We start from the raw sequence: 26635 nt of genomic DNA, 5'->3' as shown, positions 1-26635 counted from the left end.
CAGATTAATGCAAAGCACTACCGTTTTTGTCCACCTGTGTCGCTAAAATCGACCAAAACTTAAAAGTTACCTAGTGTTCCTTTAACTAACAAAATAAAACATGAAGAAAAACTGACATTTTTGTGTAGGTTGTGTAATTTGTGTCTTTCCTTATGCGTACTCCGAAAAACAACAACAAAAGATAAAACTAAGAGTGGGCAAACTTTTGGAATAAAGGGCTTATTAAAAAAAACTCCATAACACTAAACTTGTTTACTTCAATTTTATGTTAAATCATTAAAAGTCTAGCATTTCCACAAGTTGATAAATCTGATTTTTTAATAATTTTATTTACGTATATTTAACAAAAAAAAAAAAAAAAAAAAAGCGTTCATGTGCATTCGCATCCATACTCACTCTAACAAAATTGTTATATTCTGGACCTTTTGCCATTTATAACTTTTATCTATACTCTGTCGAGGTTGTTGTCGTCATCTGGGAGTTACGCTAATCATGCGAACATTTTATTATTAGTCATTTTACCACAAAGCTGGCAAATGTTGTGCATTAAAGGCCTGACGAGTCTCTTTAATGACCCAAAACGAGTGGTGTTGTGAAGCGCGCGTGCATGGCTTCCGTAGGCGAACTACGTGAGCTTTGGCATTCTGGGTAATGTAGTTCTTACGGGCCTGTTTCCCATTGCTCAGCTCCCTCAACGGACTACACGCCCCACCCGCGCCAACGCCGAGGTCCCGTATGTCTATCGCGCCGGAAGAGAAGAATCTCCTTTCCCCAGCCATCTTGTGGCTTCACCTAGCGAAGTGTTCGCACCAATCCTCGTAGAATCGGAGGAAAATCCTGCTGAAGGGGCGCCATCATGCCCGGACAAATGCAAGACGGTTTTGGCATCGCCGTAACCAATCGGTACGACCAATTATTAGACGATGAATCGGATCCGTTTGAGTTGATGAAGCAGGCTCAGGCTGAGTCCAAGAAGAAGAAGGAGGCTGCCGCTCCCGGTGCCGCCAAGTCTGCAGCCCAGGCGGCTAAACAGCCCAAAAAGGAGTCTCAAAAAGACAGAAAAACCCCGCTGACCGACAAAAAGGCGGAACCCCAAGCTCCCGTCCCGCTAAAGAAAGATGGTGAGCACTTTTTCTTGCTTTTCGAGTCCCTTCTTGTTAGCACAAACCAGGGGAATCTTGGGGGAAGCTAACACGGTTGCTAACAGAAAGCAAGGTGCATTTAGCTGCCGTGACGTGAGGTCCGCGTGGTTGCCCTCTTCTTCGTTTACCTTATCTCCCGGCTCTTTTTGGCCACATTTATGCCACAATGACAACTACCTAAACATAGTCTCGCGAATTTACCATTTTTTATGAATATAAGTGACAAGACCTCACTTTGTTTTGGCTCGAGGCCCACATTGATGGTTCCGGGCCCTGTGCTGCAAACTTGAGTATGACGTTTATTGGTCGTCATTTTAATATCTGATGAGAAGAAACCTATTAGAATAGTCTTATTTGACTTCCGTGCACAGCTTAGAAATGAGTCCACATGCAACTTGCATTGTCACCAGACGGCGCTTAAATAAGCGCGCACATGCTTCTATCTTGCTTTCCTATTAGCATCTGCTTTCCGCACAATATTGAAAACGTATATTTTCAAATTGTTTCGAATCTGCCTGCTTGCTCGCAGTTGGCCACGATCAGCCTGTGTGTAAAGTGTGAGGTCAAGTGCTCTACTTGCTGAAGAGAAGATGAGACAGGTGCTCCATGTGTGCTGCACTCAGCTGCTGGGTGCTTCTATTTTCGGTATACAGGGCGACTGAAGCAATGTCTCCACCATGTGTCAAGCGAGGGCTCACGCTGCACTTCTGCCATGTGCCTCCGAGGTGCCTCAGTCATCAAGCATCAGGATAGTGTTGAAGAGATGTGTGGGCATCTCTAGTTAGCACACGACGTGCAGGTGCTCAGTGCAAGTCAGGCAGGTAATATGAGGTTCAAACATAGGGCAGTTCCAGGCTGCATTCCGACCCATTCATCCACTGCTGCCTCAGCTAATGATTGACACCGCTCTAATCTTTAGCGGACAATCACACTCGATTGTGTCAACTCGTCCCACGGAAATGAGACTCGAGGGTATTAATCCGGCCCGGGCTTGGCCGTGATTAAAACCTGAAACTGTAAAGCGAGGGGGAATGATGTTTTGCTTATAGTGGGGCATTTTAGTATGATGTATTGAGGATATTATTGCATTTTGATATACCGTAATTGCCCGAATATAATGCGCACCAGTGTGTAATGTGCATCCCCATTAAAAAAAAAAAAAAAAAATACCGTTTGAGGCTCAGCTCAGGTATTTTAATTTTTCGTGTTCCTCATCCGATTACTCGATTATTCGGACTAACTAATCAATCGATTAATCGACTACTAAAATATTCGATAGCTGCAGCCCTGGTCTCTTCCATGATTGATACGGTAAAATGAAAGTGAGAACGTAAATCGGGAATCCGAGAGCGCTCATCGCTGTCGACACTGTGACATATTGGTATTCTAAGTTATGTTTTTCTATGTTGTGGCACTGGTGGATCCATGCTGCTGTATTGTCATATCTATGTTGTGATTCTCTATGAGCCAGAGGGCTGCTGAGGCTAGACAAAAGAGCGCCGCATTATAGCCGGACTGTCGGCATTTAAGTTAATTGAAAACAAGAAATACAACGTTGAACACGGCACTCGAAGTATTCTAGTTTTTTTTTCAAGACAAAATAAAACAGACACGACAGTAACAATAGGAACTATTGTTGTTTGGGTTAGTTGACGGACACACACAGGAAGTCTGTGTTGTTACGTTTGTTATGGTCCGAGTTGCGGAGCTGCAATAAACGTTGACTGAAATTAGTTCAAGAAACTAAATTCTGTCCTTTATGAAGAGTGAAAAAGGCAGAATTTAACACAGACGAAATCATTCGGCGGATCATAGTGAAGTATTATCGAAACAAAATGGTAACGACAGGTACCGTAAAGGTCGGCAACGGATCGCCACATACGTTTCTTCAACACGACGTGGCCGTGTCAATTAAAAAAAAATGGTTTATATATATATATATATATTTCTGTCTCCATCCATGTACCCGTTTATAATGCGCACCATGATTTGACAAGTTGATTTTGGGGGAAAAAAAGTGTGCGTTATATTCGGGAAATTAAGGCAATGTATATTAGGTAGAAGTGGGAATCTGGCCACCTAACGATTACGATTCAGACAAGGGCGTAGGTTTGCAGAGGGACGGTAGGGACCTAACACTACCAACTTTTCAGGATGTGCAAATTGTCCCCACCAACTTTTAAGCAACCTTTGCATTGTAAAATAAGTTCAGTTGTATAGGTCATTTACATTGTCTTCCAATATGTTTAGGATCAGAATTGACCCTACAATTATTAAGTAAATTAATTTTCATTATGTTTAGACTTACAATTACCCCTTTTCTCTTGTTGAATGTGCCGGTCTTTTCTCCTTAAACGCACTTTTGATAGGCTGATGACTTGACCCACACGCACACGCACTCACAGACCCGACATATATATGTCGACAACATGCTCCCTCCTCTTTTTTTTCTCCGGCCAGCAGCAGCCACTGTAAGTAATGTGAAAAGACGTCAATCTTGTGGAGGTGGGGATCACACCAATAAATTTGCTACTGAAAGTCAGACCTGCATCAGAGTTAGCATAACATTAAACTGTGTGAGCTTGCTAACCTGCAAAAATCGAGTAGGGAGCTGCTTAGAGGGAGGTGTTTTCTTCTGTAAACCTCCATTAACTGTGAGAAATGTATTTTTTAACATAATTGCTCAACACACTGATGCACTTTAGAGATGAAAACAAGGGGGAAGAAGGTGAAAGACACAACCAAATAAAGCAATGTATTACTCTTGTGGTGAAGGACAATGTAGGCTAAGATGAAGTTTCATAAGTTAAATCCAGACACTTATCCTGGAAGTTTTCGAAATGTTTTTAGTAGTTTTTGAAAACAAAGGTTTGAATTGAATGGTGTATCACCTGAATCAATACACATGACAGTTATAAGTCGATACAGATTTTACATTGATCATTTAGCCTTTTAATTAATTTAGTTGATATTTGTGAGAAATGTAGCCTCAACCCTCGTTCACCCAATCTGTTTGGTCTTGTTAATGTCCCGTCCCCAGCAAAAAGTGTACATGCAGGTTATGCTGACATATTGTCCCGACCAATGTTGAGACCAAACGTACGCCCTTGGATTCAGAGGCTACGATTAGATTATAAATCGATTTTTGACGCCCCCCCCCCCCCCCCCCCCCCAAAGCTATTAGCTGCTTTTCATGTTTCGTACATTAGTTACAAAAAGCATCTCAGGTTTAAATAAATGACTATTTCAGTATCTAGTTAACATTTTATAAAAGTAAATAAAATACTCAAGTCCCCAGTCTGTATCAGCAGCTTTAAACTAGGGCTGTCCCAAACGACTAATTTCCTCCCGATTAGTCAGCCAACTATTTTTACGATTAGTCAACTAATCAAATTTTTTTTTTTTTTTTTTTTTACTACTCTAATAATGACATTTTTGTTGAAGCTTATTAATTTACAAAAAAAAAATTGGAACACCTAAATTCTTAACGTATAAATAAATAACATAAATATCAATAATAAATCGTAAACAATGAGGGCAAATGCTGCTGGCATTAACTAGTGCAAAAATAAAAAATGTAAACGGAAACGGAAACACTGTGACTTCACCTTTTTAACAGGAGTCAAAACAATTCTTACTCTTTTTGTGGTATGTCATTGTCTATATTGTTCTAAATGTTAAAATGAATTGCAATGTCCTGGACAACCATTTTCAGAATACTTTGTGTGAGTTCAGATGTTTTTCTGGTGTGCAGGCCGCATTTTTGGGGGAGGGGAAAAACTGTTCAACTTTTATTTGTTTTAACTTGAAAATAGGTCAAGTAGAGGGCACACTGAAATATTACCACAATTATTTTGAATGAAAGGCACATATACTCACAGTAACAAAAATTAAATATATAGAATTAATTTTATAGTATACTACTATATGTATATACACAATAATACTTTATAATATAAAGTAACTAACATTAGTGCAGTCATGGATTACAATAAGCAGGCCAGTGCTGTTTCCATATATTTTTATTATATTATGTACATACAGGATATATGTATATATTTTTCCCGAAGTGGGAGCTTCCATGATCCTAATAAATTTAATAATAGTTAAATTTTTTTTTTTTAAATAATTATATATATATATTAATTATTTTATGAATTAAAAATGCACGTTGATACAACGCACATAAAGGCAACTTCCATTAAAAAAAATCGTGAGAAAGTTGTACGGACTTACAATCCGCTAGCTTGTTGTTTCTTGTTGTCTTCAAAAATTACACTTGGGTGACGGCGTTTCAAGTGTTCGCTCATAGCTGACGTGCCACCGTGATATACGAGCTCAGCTTAGCAAAGAGTACACACAGTGGCAACCTCCATATTTTCCCTGAAATAATTCCAGGCTCTGGCTATTCTGGTCCGCTTTTTTTGGCTTTATGCCGCTTTCACGTGTTACCAATTCTGCCCTTTTTGGTAATTGGCGGTGTTTTCAACTCGTCGCCGTAGCGAGGAGTGAACCGGCGATTCAGCGTGATGTTTACTCTCGGTCCGTTCCTCATTGCGTCCTGAAGGCCACGCAGACTGTGTTTTAGTTCTGCTTTGCTTGACATATTACAATAATTGGAATTTGGATGTTTGTGAATCGTTCTCGAATCTTCCACAGCCGAATTGCGAATAATCTAAAAATCTGAAATTTCGCACACCTCTAATATTAGGAGTGGGAACCTCTGGGTACCTCTCCATATGATACGATTCGCGATACAAGGTTCACGATAACGATTATCTCACAATATGATGACATAACAGTTATCCATACATTGGTTTACAAAATCTACAATATTTTACTTTACAAGTTATGAACAGAAAAACAAGTTATTTTCGTCCTTCTGCTGTGAATTGAATTGAGTTTATTACTGGTAGATGTCCATTTCATTTGACCTAGGAAGAATGGCAGAGAATGAACAAACGGATTGGACGTCTATGGCGGTCAATGGCAATCAATGAGTTTAATTTTGGGGCATTTTGGGTAATTTGCTGTTGATTTTCTGTCACTTCCTGTTGATTTCGGGTAGTGCTGTAACGATTAATAAATAAATTTAAGTAATTCGAATAGAAAAAATAGTTTGAATTAAATTTTGCTGCTTCGAGGATTCGTTTAATTAAAGTGGCGTTTTAATGGTTCGTTTTGAAAGAGTTTGCATTTGCTTTTATTGATTTGGGTGGATACACTGCCTTTTAGTTGCAACAGTGAACACGACATGACTCCTCTAACATTTTTCTCCTGATTAGTCAGCAGACTATTTTACGATTAGTCCACTAATCTAAATTTTTAAAGTAATTTAGCGATGAATTTTTTTGTTGACGCTTATTAATTCACAAAAACATTTTGGAACACTTAAATTCTTTATTTATGTACAAATAAAGATTTTTCATAAAGGGTGTCATTTAAAAGCTATTCTTACTGTAGAATCTGAATTCTGAAGTATGTGGGATTAACTCCAGAAATTGTTATTTATACGATGAACATGACTTGCTTTTATTTACGTGCTATCTTTGTTGTGATTGTTTACGTCCTATCTTTGTTGTGATTGTTGCTGGACATTTTTCCCTTGTTCTGCAAAGTTTGTTTCAGTAGTATAAGTGTTACATCTGTGGTTTTTGGCAGCCCTTTTAATTTTTGTCCAAGGCTTTTGGATGAAAGTACTTATTAGTCTTAGTCAGATTTTAGTCATTCAAAAATGTCTCTTTGTGTAGTTTTCATTGATGAAAAGTCAGACTAATTTTGTCTTGTTTTAGTCGGTTTACTCAAAATGTACTGTACGGTATCCTTAGCTATATTGTTGGAATACCTTTGTTAATAATGGGAGAAAAAAAGACATTGCTTTTTCCTCGTCCTTAATACATTTTCAAGGTATTTAGACTTTCGCAGCAGATGCTCAAAATCAGGTGACTCGGTCACATGCAAAAATAAGTGAACGGGACATCCCTAATAATAAAATTGTGATACAGTAAATCTGTGGTGAAATGGCTTCACAAAACATTTAGAACTGAAACGATTACTTGAATAATTCGAGGAACTTGATTTTCAAAATTGATCGAGTTTTCCCCGCTTCGAAGAATCGTTTAATTTTGCCAGCTCTAAGGATGACGTTTTGCCCGGACTACTATTAATGCAGCATAACGCGCTGATGTCACGTGCGTACAGGAAAAAGACAGAGGTGGCGGATATCTTTGATTTCAACTATGCATGAATATAGAGGTAACGATGACGAAGCCGATGAAAGCCGATGAAAGCGAAGAGAAAGGCACCAAGAAAAAGCAGTAAATGTCAAAAGTGTGAGACCAAGGCGAAGACTGTTTCATGTATTCACTGTAAGACAGCGCTTGCATAACACTACAGGACGTTGTCAATGCTGCAGCTCCACAGAAGGCACCCGGTTCACTCCGAGAGAGGAGGAGCGATACTCAGGACAAGGTAAAATTAAATAAACGAAGTGCTAAATGTACCCTGCTAACATAACGTTAGTCCTGTGGAGGGCTAGGTTTCTAAAAATTATGACTACTGTCGATGCGATACAGGCATTTTTCAATCTGTAAAAACACAGTGCTGTAGAGTGATGAGGGTGTAAAATAAAAACATAAAGCTGTCAATTTTAGCTCAGTAGTCACTAGGGGTGTGCCATCTTAGGCACCCCACGATTCGCTTACAATTCAGGGTGCTACGATTCGATTTTTGAACGATGATCATGGTATTGACGATGATCACTGTTATCGCGATTATCACGATTATCGATGCATCCTACATTACTGATTGATAAAGTAGCCAAACAAATTTATGTCCATTTATTTAAAATATCCTTATGATTCAACAGGAATGATGGAAACATGCCTATACAACAAAAAGCTGCCCTTAAGCTGCTTTTTTATTTTTTTACAAGAAAGTGCAAAAACATTAACCATTTTAAAGTGGGTACTTATTTCTCAACAATACAATCAAATTTACACTGGTGGAATGAATTCCACATTTTCTGGACACAAAGTGTCTTCAGAAATCAGACTTCTTTTAACCAATATGCTCTGTTTTGACAGTGTTACCTCCCTTGTGTAACTCTTGGAGTGACAGGTGGAAATCACAACTGCTCTTGATCACTTTTAACTTGTGGCGTTTATTGCCGAGCACATAAAAAAGTCTGGCAGCCGCCAACATTGCCACACACTCACTCATTACAATGCGTGCACTTTCTTCTCTTCCTGCCCGCCCACGTGCACCCACGCATGTCGGCTCCCAGGCAGCACTTGCAACAACAGATTTCTGTACTATTTCGCATGTTTGTAGTGTTACCGCTGTACTTACACATAGTTTTACACGTTCTGCATATGTAACACACGTTAGCAAATTAGCTCTCAAAAACAAGAACAATAAAGGCTAAACAGTCCAAGAGGGTTCATGTGCTCACCTCTTATTGACGCACACAGGTCTTAGAGACACACTCAGGACATTTTTCAATTGAAATGCCTTAAAACTACTGCTGGACATCTGAAAGATAAGGAGCAACAAACTATCTCTTCCCTTCTTGCTCTAAAAACTAACTTGCGCACAAAAGCGCAACCTGTCTCATACACAAATTCATTTTCCAGTCTTTTAAAAAGGAATGAATCTCTCTCCCAGTAACCGGGAGCATCCATCATAACGTTGTGCGTGCGTCCGTTAACGGTGTCTGGGCAGCAGACATGTCTTGAATTTCGTTCAGCTACGAGCGGCTGTCATACAGTTATGAGGGAAAATCATCGTTTTTGAACCTTTATGAATTGTAATCGAATCGTCACGTGTCGAATCGCGATGCATGTAATAATTGGTTTTTGGAACTCCTCGAGTAGTCACTGAGAGAAACACCAAGTAGCACTGGTGCCTTATATGCTCCAATACAGCAGGTATCATACATTTGTTTTGAACACTGCAGAAACTAAAAAGCCTACCCAGACATAAAATTTAGACTAACTTAAAACTTAACTCGAACTTAAAAATTGCTTGACACTAATGGAAATTCAATTGAATCGCGTGGGAAAAACAAACTTTTAGGTGATGTGTGTTATCAAGCTTGATATTTTTAGGTAAGAAATGATATATATATGTAAGATGTAGAAGTTTTTTTGAGTGAAAGCAGTGAATTTTTTTTCTATGCACATCTAAGATGCAATTGTCGACTGTTTTTTGATAATGTCCATCTACAGTAAAGACATTGATTGTCTAAAAATGGTTCATTGTTAGGTGAAATGTCTTGTTTTCTCATGTGTTTATAATTGCTCTTTACCTAAAAAAAATGTTTCATCCGATTAACCGATGGAATTTTCAGTAGAATACTCGATTACTAAAATATTCGATTAAGTTAAAAAGTTTATGGGCAGTGACTAAGACAGTCCCATCGTGTTTATTATTAGTTTTCATAGTTATAAGTGACAACATGTCATCCCTAGGCCCCGGCATGAGGAGAGTGGGCCGCAAGCCGGAAGGCGAAGGCCCCAGACCCCAGGGCAGCCAACAAGGAGAGGGTCGACCCCCCGCAGACAGACGGCCCGTGGACAGGCGGCCCCCTCGTCGCTTCGAGAGGCCGGCCGGTGAGCCCGGCGACAAGCCCGAAGGAGGCGAATTCTCTGTGGAAAAGTGAGTTTCCTCTTCTGGTCAGATAAAGCGTCTATCACGAGCCGACGATCAATGTTTGCCTTCGTTGTCCCTCTTCAGGCCCATCGGTGACCGGCCGATGAGGGGCCGCGGTGGCGGCAGGGGCTTCCGCGGAGGCAGAGGGCGCGGTTTGGGCCGCAGCGACGGTTTTGACTCGAGAGGAAAACGGGAATTTGACAGACACAGTGGCAGCGACAGAGCGTAAGTAACATCTGGTTCTGGTCGAAAATTAACTAATTTTATTGACAGCGCTAGATGGCCAAAACATTTAGACGTGGATGGGTGAATGAATATTAATTCATTAAACCAGAACATTCGCAGCCAGTCTTTCAGTTTTTGGGGGATTTACAGGTCACTTTCTGTTCATTTTAGGACATTTACAGGTCATGTTCTGTTGAGTTTGAGTCACTTCTTATTCATGCGGTAAGTTTCCAAGGTCACTTGCTATTCCGTAACCGAAAAATCAACTGGGAGTGAGCTCATAAATGCCCCAAAATCAACAGGAAGTGACCTGAAATGCCCCAAAATTGACTCACTGGCTTACATTGACCGCCATAGACATCCAAACCGTTTGATGTATGAGAGATGCCACCCTCCCGATTCAAATTAATTGAATGTCTACTAGTGATAAACTCAAATCAACTAAATTCAATTATTCAATAATTCAACAGAAGGATGAAGAGAGCTTTGAAAAGAAATTAGTAGTAGAACTAAGCCTGTCGCAATATGCAATAATTCCATTTATCAAACGGTAAATGAAAATGAAGGCGATAAGTCTTCCGCTGCGATTTATCGCCTTGCGTGCGCGTGTGCGGCAGACATGCTGTCAAAAGTTCGGCTGCCTTGTTACCAACTACGCAAAATGCATCTTCGTTCCGGGTCCGGCAAAAAATAGCGCCGGAGCCAATCCGTTCCCATTATATCCTATTGTTCAACGTATACTGGCCGCGTCAGTGCTCCATCTCCAGCGGGCTCCGTGGTTTAGGCTATTTTTTATTTTTGCCGGAGACGCATCCATCAAAATAGGCGGAGCCGGGCCTGGAGTCAACAGCCCAGTTGCTTATTCACGGTTTAACCAGCGAATATGGACAAAGAACGCTCCATCATGGAGGTGGAAAGTCACAAAGTGATTTACGATGCAGCAGATCATCATTATAAGGACAACATTTAAAAGGAGGCTGTATGGTGTCCTATTATGTACGTTTTTCTGGCAATCAAATCAAACACACGACGTGCTGACAATTTTGTTTTTTATTAACACACGGCGCTAACACTTTCTCAACCTGTGGGTCTCGGCAGGCTGTGCCGCGTCACATGAACAAAACAACATCACGTTCAGGGTGCCTCGGAAAACATCCAATCAGAATATTACACATGGAACGCCATAGCAGAAGTTATTAGGGGAAAAGTTTTCATTTGCCTAAATGCTTAAGTTAAGTGCATTTTTTTTCCTTGAAAAAGACATTTTATTTCTGTGTTTTTGTGCAGTATTAATATTTTTGACTTTTACTTAAGAGCCATGGCCTATTGTTTTTAGTTGTGATTTCTTAAGAAGTATTTTTGAATTTAAGAGTAAACATTTATCGCCTTTAAATGGATGTACTTGATCTATTAATATATACTGTATTCTCACTGTGTTTTTGTAAATTGGTTTTAAAAAAATAGGGCGGGGGCGCAATATCGCATATCGCAATAATTTATGAGATAAATTACCGCACACTAAAATTTGTTATCGCAACAGGCCTAAGTAGAACAATGTTATTTATGTACAAACACTTAACAGATTGTAGAACTGAACACTTATACACTTTACAAAGATCACTAACGTGCACATGCTTTTCATGGTTTGCTTCGTTTCAATTCCAAGGATTTTTTTTACTCACCTCAATACAAAATTCTATCACCGTGGACAACGTGGATGAGAAAGAAGGGAGCCAATGGGCGTTTTGTTGACGCGAGATGCTCGTATGCCCCTAGCTTGACGCTGAGACACTTGGGGAGCCAAAGCAAGAGAAGGCTTGCATGCCACCTGACGGGATGTCGAGGCACTCAGACATGCCAAGCGAGAGAGAGAGCAGCTTTTTTAGCGCTTGTATATTAAAAACTGCGAGCATAAAGAGACTCCGTTTTTGTCCTAATGATGCTCGTATTGTGGAAAAACACGTAAAGCAAGGTGCTCGAATAATGCGGTTTCACTTTACTTTGTTGTGAACTTTATTTTCATATTATATATTTTTATTCTACTCAAATCCGCTCAGGCTGCTGAGAACATTTAAGACAGAACACGCTAGTGTTTAAAAAGCTCAACGATGATTGACAGATGCAGCGTTTTTCTGGCTACATCAAAGCTTTGTCAGCTGTCACTCATCATTAACTTTGACAATGATTTACCCGAATCAAATCCCTAAATGGTACTCAAATTACTCTCAACTGATTCATACAAATACTTAGGAATTTGGATTGACAGTAATTTATCATTAAAAACTCATATTCATCATCTAATCCGTAAACTTAAATTTAAACTTAGCTTCCTGTATAGAATCAAAGGCTGCCTGTCAACTTCTAACCGAAAAACCATTGTATTATCTTCTTTTGTTTCTGTACTTGATTATGGGGACATCCTGTACTGTCATGCAGCTCCATCAACTCTTCAACAGTTAAACCCGGTCTATCACAGTGCACTACGTTTCATCACCAATGACAATTTCCACACTCATCATTGTACCCTTTATCAAAACGTTGGTTGGTCCTCACTACAATCTAGAAGAAATATCCATATCATGTTATTCATCTATAAGGCTTTACTGTGCAAACTTCCGAACTACCTCACATCTGTCCTGTCATTCAAATCCAGTAACTACATAACACGATCATCCAACTACTTAACCCTAAACATTCCATTCACTCGCACTAATGTTGGCAGAACTGGCTTTAGCTACTGTGCTCCTCTTAAATGGAATGAATTGCAAACTACTCTTAAACTTCAGTCAATCATTCATCTTGGGGATTTTAAATCTCTTTTGTCTGATGTTTTGACTGATTATTGTAACTGTTTCCGTTAATTTTGTGTTGTTTGATATTTGTGAATATTTCTTTGTACTCAGGCCTCTCTTGTAAAAGAGATATTATTCTCAATGAGACTGCCTGATCAAATAAAGATAAAATAAAACTTTTAACAAGCAGCAAACAGCAGTGCACTGATGAGCAAGAAAAGCAGCAGGGGGGAGCGTGAAGGCTGTACGCGCTTGAAGCAGACAAACATAAATATATCTCTTTAATTAAAGACCCGATCCTTTTCAGCCGGTTCCGATCCTCTGAAAGATGGCGCAATCTGCCTGATTTCTGAACACGTGATCGGAACGAGACATCTCTAGTAATTATATATACTCTAAATGTTGTTTTGATAGGCTATTAATAGCATATTATTGTTAGTTCTATAGTTGAAATGAAAAAAGCGAAATTTGTGCCATTTATACATTTTGAACACACAACTTTTAAGTTTTTTTAAAACATTGTTTTAAGCCAAAGAAAGGACTATATTAGTTTGACTTTCAAAAAAGTTGAGTGGGGGGGAAAAAGCATTTTTTAAAAAATTGCTTATTTACAGTTCAGTTCTCAATGCACCAATGTAAATTTGTATTCATGGATGTTGACGATGATAGCAATGCTACCTTTGTAGGAAAGTAATTGTTACAGAATATCATTCAATTTATTGCTGCATCCAGATTTGGTGTAATGGTCAATAAGTATGCTGAGCACTTCTACCAAAATGATTTATTTTTTTTTTATTCCTCCCAGTGGTCTAAAAGGCGAAGAGAAGCGTGGTGGAAGTGGATCTCACAACTGGGGCACAGTCAAAGATGAACTCAAGTAAGTTAAGCCAAGCAACATGTTCTAACGGTCCTAAAAAGTTCATTACTAGTTTAGGAAATTTGCTAAGAAACTTGTAAATTTCTAGTTTTTTTTTTGTGTGTGGCAAGGTTCCTGCAACCTTCCTCAAAGTTAGTGCCGGTGAAAGTGATACAGATCCCCACAAGATATAAAAGAGGTCTCATCCAGCTAGTTGTCAGTCGACATATTTTATAAAGGTGGAAAATTAACCTATTGTTGCTTTAGGTTGTATAAAATGATTAAAAATAGTAATTGTTTATCGCTTACAATTTGTGTGAAACTATCTGCAGTTGGGCATGGACATTAAATTAGTTTAAAGTGCTGTTATAAGTGGCTTCAAAAAGCACTAAATGACATTTGTAAAACTGTACAAAAACCATTCGACTTCTAAATTGGTCCAGCTTTTGGAGCGTTTAAAGATGTAACGCCGCTTCCCACAGTGAACTTGACCAGTCGAACGTGACCGAAGAGCCCACCGAAGGCGAGGAGCATCCACCCGCTGACTCTGAGAACAAGTAACTTGATCTCCTCCTGGGCACGCTGAAAAAGCGCTCCGGCCGCCACCACGGGCACTCACGGTGCGCCTCTCGTGTTTTTGTTGAAGGGAGAATGAGGTGGAGGAGGTAAAGGAGGAAGGCCCCAAAGAGATGACCCTGGATGAGTGGAAGGCCATGCAGGACAAAGAGCGCGCCAAGGTGGAGTTCAACATCCGCAAAGCCAACGAAGGGGCCGACTGGAACAAAGGATTCGTGCTGCACAAGTCCAAGGCTGAAGTGAGTTTTGTTGCAGTAAATGTTCGTTTCAATAGTTTTGTAACGGTACCATCTTTTTTAACACCCGATACCTGGCTGTGCAATGTCGGCCATTTTGGATTGTGTAATATTACTAGGGATGTCCAGATACGATCACGTGATCAGAAATCAGGCCTATCGTGCCATTTTTCAGAGGGTCGTAATTAACAAACAAAATTCCGCATAGGACCTTTAATATACAGGTAGTTCCAGTGTTACGAACGAGTTCCGTTCCTTTGCTGGCGACGTAACCCGAATTTCTGCGAAAGTCTGAATGAACCCTTTAATATCCCTAAATACTCTTTAAATCTCAAAATAACTATCCAAAAACATGTATTAGGGGTGCACGATGTCCTTTTTTTTTTTTTTTTAAAACCGATATCGATAACTTCCTGCTCCTCAAAGCCGATACCGATAACCGATAAATATATAATTTTTTAAATGTATAACCTGAGTTTTTGAACACCTGGAGGTTTAAAAAGAAAAGAAAAAAGCTAGTGGTGGATTCAACATAGATTTGCCTTTGATCTCATCAGATTTTTCATAATGACATGAACGAAACAGTGCGGTTCACTTCTGCATTGCCCGACAGCCAGCTAAGAATAATTGCACTTCCATAAACCACACGGCTTGGTCTTTCCTTGCTTTTATGGGAAGACACTCGTCTTAACATTGTGAAAGTACAACAGAAAAATACACATATTCACTACTCAATATACAACAAACTGCACAATAAACCTATATACACAACTATTATATGTATAACATAGCACACTAGGTTGAGCTACTAAAGCATTGGCTGGCTTCTATAACACAACTTATGAAGTTCTGTACATATGACCCTTCACCACAGAAGTAAACATATATTGCACATCCATATGTTATAGTAAACATAAAATACTTACATATATTTCCGAGGTGGAAACGTAACAGAAAGCATTCACGACTGTCAATGCTACTGCTAGACACCGCAATGTGTAAGTGATTGAACCAAACTACAGTAACAAAAAAATAGATGCAGTGAATTATTCTGACCAGCAGGTGACAGCAATGGCCCACAAATGGTCAACTGATTTCCCATACTAGAAACTGTAAAGCCAGAACAGTACATATTATCGGTTCTATTATAAATGTTATTGGATTTATCGGGATACACGTCATAGTACCTATTATCGGACCGATACTTATCGGACCAATAATTATCGTGCACCAGTAGTATGTATAATACCTCATTGTACTTTCCTCGCCAGGACGTTAGAGTTGAGTCCTAGCTAGACAGCGAGCTGTTTTCCCTTCTTTCCCTCGGCTGCGCGACTTCTACGTAGGAGCAAATGCGCTCTTCCTCGTGTCCGCGTGCATATGGCGTGCGCTCTTCCTAATGTGCGCAAATTCGTTTTTCTTCGGGTGTACATGCAGTCTTAGTCATGTGCAGTAGTACTACCTGCTCTATGCTTCCTGCGCCAAAATAAAAGCATGCATCACAAAACAAAATTAAACATAATCAAATACACATTTTGCCAAATGGCAGAAACGGTCAAATTAATAAAATACAAAAAAACTGAGGTGCAATAAGGTACTGTTTGCGCGACTTACAAACAACAACACTGGAGACAAAATGGCGGACGAGACTAAAGTCAAAATCATTTAGGTAGTAGGGCTGCAGCTATCGAATATTTTACAAATTGTGTATTCTACTGAAAATTCCATAGATTAATCGGATAAATAAAATTTAAGGTAAAGAGCAATTATAAATATTCATGAGAAAACATTTCACTTAATATTGAACCATTTTTTGACAATGTCCTTATTTTAGATGTACATTGTTGAAAACGGTCAACAATTGCATTGCACAGATTCACTGCTTTCACTCAAAAAACTAGACTTTTTTTATAAGTAACTAGACTTATTTTTAATAAGATGTTACTTACTGTTTCTTACATAAAAATGTTATGCTTGATAACACACATCACTTAAAAGTTAGGTGTTTTTCCCCATGTGTTTCAATTGAATTTGCATTTGTGTAAAGCTATTATTAAGTGCTCGATAGGTTTTAAGTTATTCTAAATTGTAAGTCCTGATAGCAAAATTAAATGATTCCTCGAGGTGGAGAAAATTCCTCGATCAATTTTTCAAATCGAGTGACTCTTAATTATTACGATTGTGCCATCTTAGGCACCCCACGATTCGATTCGATTCCATTATTCAACGATGATTGTTTTCAGTGAAACAAATATTTTTGTACATTCAACATCAATTGTGGGGGTCTCAGCTTTCATATGAGCCATTTCTGAAACCAATTGAATAAATAAAAGTCAGGTTATTAGTAGGGTTGTTCCGATCATGTTTTTTTGCTCCCGATCCGATCCCGATCGTTTTAGTTTGAGTATCTGCTGATCCCGATATTTCCCGATCCGATTGATTTTTTTTGCTCCCGATTCAATTCTTATCATTCCCGATAATTTTTCCCGATCGTATACATTTTGGCAATGCATTAAGAAAAAAATGAATAAAACTTGGACAAATATATACATTCAACATACAGTACATAAGTACTGTATTTGTTTATTATGACAATAAATCCTCAAGATGGCATATACATTATTAACATTCTTTCTGTGAGAGGGATCCATGGATAGAAAGACTTGTAATTCTTAAAGGATAAATGTGAATTTGTATACTCTGACTAAATATTGCCATCTAGTGTATTTGTTGAGCTTTCAGTAAATGATACTGTAGCCCAGGGGTTCCCAACATTTTTTGCACCACGGACCGGTATTATTTGGGTCTTTTTTTTCACGGACTGGTGTTCTGACAAATTTTGCAACCCATCAAAAATTGCAACGATGCGGTTCTGCGCATGCGCGTAACGTTAAACATAGCCGCAAAATGCGCTAATGCAGCGATTTCAAAGTAAACGCTACAAACTTTCTGGAAAGAAAGGAATATTTACTTACGTTTGATCATGGAAGGACTTGTGGAAAAGTTCTCCTCAGATACACCCTGCCATGTAAGCTGCACACAACTGCACACCGCTCTCACCATTAACGACTTCGCCTTGTTGTTAAACAATTAAGAAGCCCGCTTTACAAAGATGTGATGTTGGAAATTGTAGCAAGGTTTTCAATGCTCTTGTAGCGATGTCAGGATATTCCAGAATGACTTGAATCCAGAACCTCGGTAGAGTTGTTGTCTCAAATGTACGTTTAATAAGTTCGCCGTCATTTGCGATCTCTACAAGTTGATCTTCCTGTTTCACAGACATGCTCGAATCACTCGGTTTATTCACAAACGGGTCACAAATCCTCTCCTTCGCAGTTCGTGGGTCTTCGAGGTTGTAGGCTCGTCAAGTGCCCTTTTCGCCGTAAAAATATCTCCAAAGACATCTGTTTTCCAGCCATCTTCGCTCGTGTGGGGGCTAATTATTGCCGGGAACAAATGTGCTGCGCCCGCGGCCTAGCAATACGTTATTATCGAGGACAAGCGCACATAGATATATTATATACACAAACAAGATGTACTGCTAGCAGTCCAATCAATGGATTTCTATGACGACATTGTAATCTATCCCGTAGTATTATATCTAGAGTAGACAGGGATATTGGTGTGTTGAGGGGCACAGGGTTAATTCAGCCAGAATGCGGTCGTTATTAAATTATTAATTCTATGCGGCCCGGTAGCAAATGCGCTACGGACCGTTACCGGTCCGCAGCCCGGCAGATGGGGATCCCTGCTGTAGCCATTTAACTGTTCTGCCCAAATGCATGATGGGAAGTGCAACCATGACTGTGCGTAGTGGCACCAATTGATATATCTTCTCTGCGTTGGGAAATAACATAGGGTGTTAAGAAAAAGATCAAATACTACCTTTCTTCCCCCAAATACTACCTTTCTTCCCCACATTGCTTCCCACGATATTTCTAATTGTTGAGAGAGGGATTTTAAGGTTTTAGCCAATTAAAAACAGGCTCCAAAGACTGCCAAAATTCACTCTCCTCATTTTACGCTGCCTTTTAGCTCTATGTTTAGGTAAAACGGCGCTATTATAGATTGAACGCGACAATGCATGAGTGGGTCGTGCAACGCATTACAGCCGTTAACTCGTTAAATTTGATAGCCCTAAATTTGATAGCCCTACTTTAAGCCAAGACTAAAGACTCTGGATGAGTGTAAGACATTTTGTTTGTAATGTTAAACACAATTAGAAAACTATTTAATTAAAAAAAAAAAATATATTTAAAAAAGGCATGTCCGATATTTTTTTGCCGATCCCGATACTTTGAAAATGACGTGATCGGATCCGATCGATCAAGATGCCGATCGATCCGGACATCTTTAGTTATCAGCAATTGTTTCTAGAGCTAAAACGAATACTCGAGCAACTCGAGTAACTCCAGTAACTCGAGTTTAAAAACTGATCCGAGTAATTTTATTCACCTCGAGTAATCGCTTATTTTTTACAGCTCTAAGCATCACGTTTTGCTCTGACTACTTTTAATGCGGGACAACGCGGTGATGTCACGTGCGTAGAGGAAGAAGCAAAAATAAAAAACTTACATCAGCCGGCAGCCGCTACAAACGATGCCGACGTTGCTAAATACTAGCCCGCACGATGCTACGTTGATAGCAGGTAGCGTCTGATGAGTCTCATAGAGATCACGTGTATGTTGGACTAGATGCAAAATGACAGACTCGGCCACGTCTGGGCAGCGTTAGTAAACAGCCGCCATCTTAAAGCAGTAGAGCGCTAAGCGCTAATACAGAGCGCTAAGCGTTAATAAGATTAACGTTACTTTCACAAGCTCACGTAATGTTAGCCCTGCGGAGGGCTAGGTTTCTATTAATTATGACCATTGTCGATGCGTGGCTAACATGTCTTGCATACAGGCTTTAACATAACATAGCGTTGTGGAGTGATGAGGGTGTAAAATAAAAACTCAATAATGCTAACTATCAATTTTAGCTCAGTAGTCATTGCTGGATAAAACACCAAGTAGCTCTGGTCCCTAATGTGCTCCAATACAGCCTGTATCATACATTTATTTTGAACACTGCAAAAACTCAAAATCCTATCAGGACTTACAGTTTAGACTAACTTAGAACTTAACTAGAACTTAAAAATGGCTTGACACAAATAGAAATTCAATTGAAACACGTTGGAAAAAATCCTAACTTTTAAGTAATGTGTGTTATCAATCGTAACGTCATTTTTAGGTATGTATATATTAGGCCTGAACGATATTGGAAAAAACTATTGTTGCAATTTTTTTGAGGTTTGCAATATATTGCGATATTATATTGCGATATTATATATATATATTTTTTTAAAATCTTTTTTAAAGAAATTTTCACTAGATGACTTGAATAGCTGTTTGGAAATACTTTACTTGACACACCGTGACCACAGTGTATTCATATAATACCGTTTCATTTGTGAATGATGAAGATTGCTTTATGAAGGGATCCAGGAAGCCATGTCTGCACAAAATAGATCATTTATTGAACACAATATTTTGCACTTCAACAGCAGCAAATACATTAAATGATAAATAAAAGAGCAGGTGCATTAGTCCCCTGAGTTTTTGACAAAATATAACAATAAATAAAAACTTCTGTAAAATAACAACAAAGTTGCAAACATATTTGAACAAAAATATTAAATATGACAAATAAAAGAGTTGTTCACAAACTATAACAATAAATAAAAACCTCAGTAAAACAACAAAGTTGTCAACATATTTGAACTTAAATATTAAATCTGACTAATAAAAGTGCAAGTGCATTAGTCCCCTGAGCTGTTTACACAAAATATTACAATATAAAACTGCAAAACGGCAACAAAGTTGTAAAAATATTTAAACAAAAATATTAAGTGTCAAAACTTTATGTGCAGCAGTACTATATATAGTTATTTGAAAAATACGATTTACAATAAATATAAAAGAAACAGAAACTCAATTGAACTTGTAAATAATTGACCTGAATAACTGCAAATAACTGATGAATAATAGAACCAAATTTCCTGCCTTCCTGATAGCTGTCACATGAATAAAAAGAAGAAAAGACATTCCTCCAGCTGTGTTATGTATTTGTCTGCATATCGTCCACCTTCCTTGCTCAGCAATTCTCAACTGGGTCTCATAGGTTTTTGGCCAAGACTACTAGTTTATCCACTATTGCAGGCTTGAGACAAGTACGTTGGCACGTAACAATGTTCCCACCTGTACTAAAAAGCCTCTGATGGGAAGGTCTTAGCAGGAATGCATAGATACCTGCGTTTTAAATGGTCCCACATGTTCGACAGATTACTTCTTGTTGATGCAACCATGGCGAGGCACTGTCGACAGGGCTGTTTTTTGTCCCTTATAGTCTTTTTCTTGCCAAAATACTTCCAAAACTCCTTTTGGAGACGGTCTTGCCTCGTTTCCTTGCTTCAACGTGTTGCTTTTTTGCTTTCACTTTGAGAACGGCCCCTCCTCCCTCCGCTCTGCTGTTCGGCCCCTCCTCCCTCCACTCCGCTGCCGCGGTGGGAGGGGGAGGAGCCGATGACTTGCTGGAGGGAAAGCAGCTGTGCGCTCTCCTTCTCTCTCCTTCCTCAAAACAAACGTTTGTGGATTAAAAAAAATGAAATGAAAAAACTATCGCACGTCCTTGCGATGGGACTAATGCGCATGCGCACATCGCGATGGCGATGTTTAAACGATATATCGTTCAGGCCTAGTATATATATATATATATATATATATATATTTTTTTTTAATAAGATCTAAAGGTTTTTTGAGTGAAAGCAGTGAATCAGTCTTTTTTTTTTTCATCCTACTTACATCTGAGATGCAATTGTTGGCTGTTTTCAACAATATACATCGAAAATAAAGACATTGATTGACTGAAAATGGTTCAAGATTAGACGAAATGTCTTGTTTTCTCATGTATATTTATATTTGCTCTTCACCTAAAAATTGTTTTATCCGATTACTCGATTAACCGATAGAATTTTCAGTCGATTACTCGATTACTAAAATATTCGATAGCTGCAGCCCTAATTGTTTCTACAAAATGGATAAGCGACAAGACTTTTGTCAGGTATTGTAGTAGATGATGATGTTATAAAATGGCCCATGTGGTGATGGCAGATTGTTTTTCTATCACCCAGCACTAACGCTGTGAATGGAAGCCAATGAGTTAACACCACAAGAATGTCCAGACTTGTTCAAACTCAAACCTGAAGGTGGTTGCCAAAATCTTTAACAAAACCATTTGCATGATGCAAATTCCAGGGATCAATCGGGTAAACGGTTCCCACAGAATTTGCCCAAATTTGTGCTTTCTTTGATCTTGCAGGGTAAAAAGGATGAGCTGATTGATTCAGAGGCGTTCGAGTCTAAGGTGAGATTTTGCATCTACGCGACACTTGCCAACAAAGTTTAAGAAATACTCATGTGATTTAACCGTCTGCCTCGTTTTTTTTTGTTTTTTTTTTTAAAGATGGATGACGAGCCCCACTTCCGTAAACCGGCCAACGACATCACGTCCCAGCTGGAAATTAACTTCGGAGACCTGGGACGCCCTGGCCGCGGACGCGGCGGGCCGCGTGGCGGAGGTGGCGGGCGGGGGGGACGTGGACGCGGCGGACCGCCGCCCGGTGAGCGCAGCGGCGACACCCCAAGGCCGGCGCGCGGTGGAAGGGCCGAGAAGGTAAAATGACGTCGTATGAATATTTCACCATGATGTCCAAACCACAACAAGATGTTTGCCTCCGCAGTCGTTCGTTTCGGTGCCAAATGTGGACGACCCCGAGGCCTTCCCGGCCTTAGCCTGAGAGCCTCGGCCACACTTTGGGGGTGGGCCTGCAGGAAGCCCCCCCCGCCAATCCTTGAGCACCTCTACTATGAGGCTTGCATGTTCCTGGATCCTTCAGTTAAGTGAAACAGCGGAGAAGACTGTCATGAACCGTGACACTCGATGTGAGGACTGCGTTTTACCCAATAAAAACAAAACCATTGAAAAAAAAAACAAGAAATTAAGAAAAAAAAACAAAAATGAAAAAAAGGACTTCTTGCTACTCGGGAGCAGCTTATTGGTAGAGGTTTTTGTACTTGGAAACAAAGTAGCAGGGATGCTTTCATACAGTATTTTTTTTCAGAGGTTATGCATTTGTCCATTGATAGACTCTTTTATAATTGCTGCTTTCAAAATCTGCGTTCAGAAAATAGTCGAGCATCTACCGCGTGGTGTGCGCTGCTGCCCGTTGGACTCATTGACATTTGCAGTTTTGTTTTTGTTCTGCTTCAGCACTGGGATATTTTTATGTATTTTATACACAGGAGGGTCTATATTCTTGACATAGACAACCTGCCGAAACTTCATGAATTCTTTTAGATTGTTTTTTTTTTTGACACGACGCAAAGAAGACTCTTTTAAACAAGGCTTCTTTTTGTATAGCAACATTAGGTCATATTTGGAAGGGGGACAAAAAAGCATGCAGTTACCAAATTTGCACAAATTATGAGTTATTTTTTTTGTCCAGTGGGTTCATTTGAAGCCCTTCCCTTAGTTTAGGAGATTTTTTTTAAGGGGGGGAGGGTAGAAAGCGCCTTGAGCATCTACTTGTGCTACTGTTTACACACTCCGCTTCCGTTGGTCACCCACGGCGGCCCGCACCACCGCCCGCATAATCGCTCTGAAAGAAATAACAGTCGTCGCTCATTGTGTGGAACAACTGACGTGCTTCTGCAAATGTGTGAATTCCTGCCCTGCTATTGGTGGCCTCTGTCGTTAAATAAAGATGGTCGGTAAAATGTTTGCACTGTCCTTTTTGTAGCTGAAAAACGAACAAATGCGGAAAAAGAATACAAGAGCTATATCAATCTAATTTGCATTCATAGATTCTGGAGTACTCTCTTTGTCCATTTAACATCTACTATTCTGACCAATGGCGACAATGTAGGTTTCCTGGCAAATTCTGATCTAACATTAAGTTACATAAGGATGGATGAGATCTTGCATCCCAGCGGGAAAAAAATCTTGGTTAATAAAATGAACAATTTCATTTTTCCAATGTGGAATAGTGGAGAAAAACTTAAAGCCAATATTTCCTAAAGTAGGCAAAAAGCTGTTGGATTTAAATGCCTGTAGTACAGGGTGTTCCCAAATTTTTGTCCCCCATTTCGTAGGCCAATAATTGTGACAATTTTCGTTGGAATGATTGAACACCCTGTATTTTTACTCAATCAAATGCGAGTAGCTTAGATTCCGTACTCCACCTACTCTTCACGCAAGGGCGTAGGTTTGGTGTCAACGTTGGTAGGGACGATATAACAGCATAACCTACATGTCCACTTTTTGCCGGGGACGGGACATTAATAAGACCAAACAGATTGGGTGAACGGGGGTCAGGGCTACATTTCTCATGAATATAAACCTAATTAATTGATAGGCTAACTTATCAATGCAAAATAAATCTGTATTGACTTATACCTTAATGTGTATTGGTTCAGGTGACAAAATAAATCTGTATTGACTTATACTTTAATGTGTGTTGATTCAGGTGATAAACCGTTTGATTCAGACCTTTGTTATGAAAAACTACTAAAACATTTTGAAAACTTCCAGAATAAATGTCTAGACTTTATTAGCAAATTGATATTGCAATATTTGAACATAAATTATATTAACACACACGTGTTAAACATCTCTTAACTATCCAGGAATGCAAAAAATGAACATTTTTCTTAAGACCACTCAACATTGTGTGTCTAAATAAATTAAAAATAACAAATTGTAGTCAGGGATTAACAAAGTGTTTCGTAAGTCTAATAAAATGTTAACAGCTTCCTCATTGTATTTTGCAGGTTAGCACATTCTCACAGTTTATTGTTAACTCTGTGGTAGGACTTTTAGTAGCAAAATTAGTAGTCTGTTCCCCCACCTCTACAACATTGATTTCTTTTTACATTACTTACAGTGGCTGCTGCTGCTAGTGGTCGAAAAAAAAACGTAGGGGTTAGAGGAGGTGACATGTTGTCGACATGTTGCATTTTTGTGAGTGGTTGTGTTGGGGGGTGGGGGGGTCGAGTCATCAGCCAATCAAACGTGCGTTTGAGGGGAAAAAATGGACTGGCCCATTCAGCAAGTCAAAAGATGTAAATAAGTCTGAACATAATGCAAATCGCTGAATAATGGTAGGGTCAATTCTAACATTTAGGAAGACATTCTAAATTACTTATATAACTAAAGTCATTATATATATAGAGCTTTAAGTCTTAGACGGAGAAAGGTGAAAGACTGCAACTGATTGCAGGGTATCTTAAACAGTCTAAAGTCTTAAATCCAATACTTTTAATGTAAGACGTAAAAACATCTAAAATTCTAAAATCTCATAAGAGGTCTTAAATACGATTTTGAAAGGTCTTAAAAATATATTGAACGTTACTGTTCTACTTCACTACTACTAGTGCTAGTACTTGGTGCTCATTTCTATCACAGTGTGAAAGAGCTGGGAATAAATTTATATCCATTGGTACCTTGACATACGATCGCTTCGACACTTCTTTCAGACATCCGACTTCAAATTTGACTCACCATTTGTTTCTACATCCAACGACTTGCTCGAAATACGATGATTTATGACTGCGCCAGTTTTTGTTTTCCCGTAAGACAGACGCACGGCGGATTTTCTTGTGAGAGTAAGCAATGTAAGCCACGCGATGCGTTCAGGTACACCACATAAAACACATTTGCCCGATTCGTTACATTATTACAGGTTTTATGACTATTAAAGGTGTGTGAAATTTCCTATTCTAAGATTACCCTAATTTTTGGACTATAATCCGCTACTTTTTTCCCTCATTTTGAATCCTGCGGCTTATAGTCCAGTGCAGTTTATTTGTTGATTTATTTGGGTTCATAGGAACACTTTATTTGACAGCGGCATCATATGACTGTCATAAGAACATTATAATTATGACATGACACTATCATGGGCATTACTGAATTCTTATGACAGATGTCAATATGTGTCATGTGCAGTGTTGTTAATAACGGCGTTACAATATAACGGCGTTACTAACGGCGTTATTTTTTTCAGTAATGAGTAATCTAATTAATTACTTTTCTCATCTTGGCAACGCCGTTACCGTTACTGAGGCGGGAAAGGCGTGCGTTACTATGCGTTACTAAGTTGGTTGAATAAAAAGTCTGAGAGAAACGGACTCACGGGGACGAGAGCAGAGCAGGAGTGGGGAAGACGCCGTTGCAACCGCGATGCTAGGTGGCTCCAATAATACCTGACTGCAGCCATAGCCGACAAACTACACCCACATGACACGGTAGATATATTATAGAACTAGATTCAAATGACAGACACTGCTGCATTGCCAACATGTTTTAAGGACTACATTCGTTTGTAAACACCCGCCATCTTAAAGCAGTAGACCTCTCAGGAAGGCCCTGATGTAGAGATCCTTCCTAGCGAACCTAAGTAATTTTTTAAAATCTAAAATGCTCCTAAATCGGCAAAATCTTAACTTAAATCTATCTTTAAATGATGAAACAATTTTAAAACTTACACATGTTTAAAGTAGACAGAAGGGAACTAATGCAATAACGGGAGAAATTTTAACAACTTTAACGATTGATTCACAACTTTAAATGACTTCCACACATAGCAAAGGTTACTAGCTAGTTATCGCAATACCCTTGTGTCTAGTTAAGTGGAGGGTAAAGAATTGGGCTAGGGCCAATTGTCCCCCAAACCCTTTAAGCTTCACATTGTGTGACCTGTGTTTTTTTTTTTTTTTTTTTTTTTTTTTTTTTTTTTTTTTTTGAGGAAAAAAAAAATATCACTAGTTACTTTGCCAAGTAACTAATTACTCTTACATTCAGGTAACTGAGTTACTAACGCAATTACTTTTTGGGAGAAGTAATTTGTAACTGTAATTAATTACTTTTTAAAAGTAAAATTAACAACACTGCATGGCACTAAATGCGTTAGTAGACAGCCGCCATCTTAAAGCAGTAGACTTTTTAGGACGGCTCTGTTGTAGAGAACCTTCCTAGCGAACCTAAGTAACTTTTTATCTAAAATACTTCTAAATCGGCAAAATCTTGACTTGAATATATCTTTAAATGATGAAACAG

General features: G+C 39.0%; 1 protein-coding gene across 3 annotated transcripts; it reads left to right on the top strand.

Moving 5' to 3' along the window:
* Positions 1–752: 752 nt before the first annotated feature.
* On the top strand, positions 753–23295 carry serbp1a (SERPINE1 mRNA binding protein 1a). Of its 3 annotated transcripts, XM_057841862.1 has the most exons (10): positions 753–1121; positions 9614–9800; positions 9879–10019; positions 13617–13688; positions 14150–14224; positions 14311–14482; positions 21839–21883; positions 21983–22083; positions 22129–22192; positions 22260–23295. In XM_057841862.1, the coding sequence occupies exons 1-10, from the start codon at positions 857–859 to the stop codon at positions 22314–22316; spliced, it is 1179 nt and encodes a 392-aa protein (XP_057697845.1). In that variant the 5' UTR covers positions 753–856; the 3' UTR covers positions 22317–23295. The 3 variants fall into 3 exon arrangements, with proteins under 3 accessions (XP_057697845.1, XP_057697843.1, XP_057697844.1); XM_057841860.1 differs by having other exon boundaries at positions 21983–22192; XM_057841861.1 differs by having other exon boundaries at positions 754–1121; positions 14314–14482; positions 21983–22192.
* Positions 23296–26635: the final 3340 nt, after the last annotated feature.

This window comes from Corythoichthys intestinalis, chromosome 7 (genome assembly GCF_030265065.1).
Source record: "Corythoichthys intestinalis isolate RoL2023-P3 chromosome 7, ASM3026506v1, whole genome shotgun sequence".
NCBI lineage: Eukaryota > Metazoa > Chordata > Actinopteri > Syngnathiformes > Syngnathidae > Corythoichthys > Corythoichthys intestinalis.
Note: the sequence above shows the minus strand (reverse complement) of the source record. Positions and strands in the feature narration are given on the sequence as shown.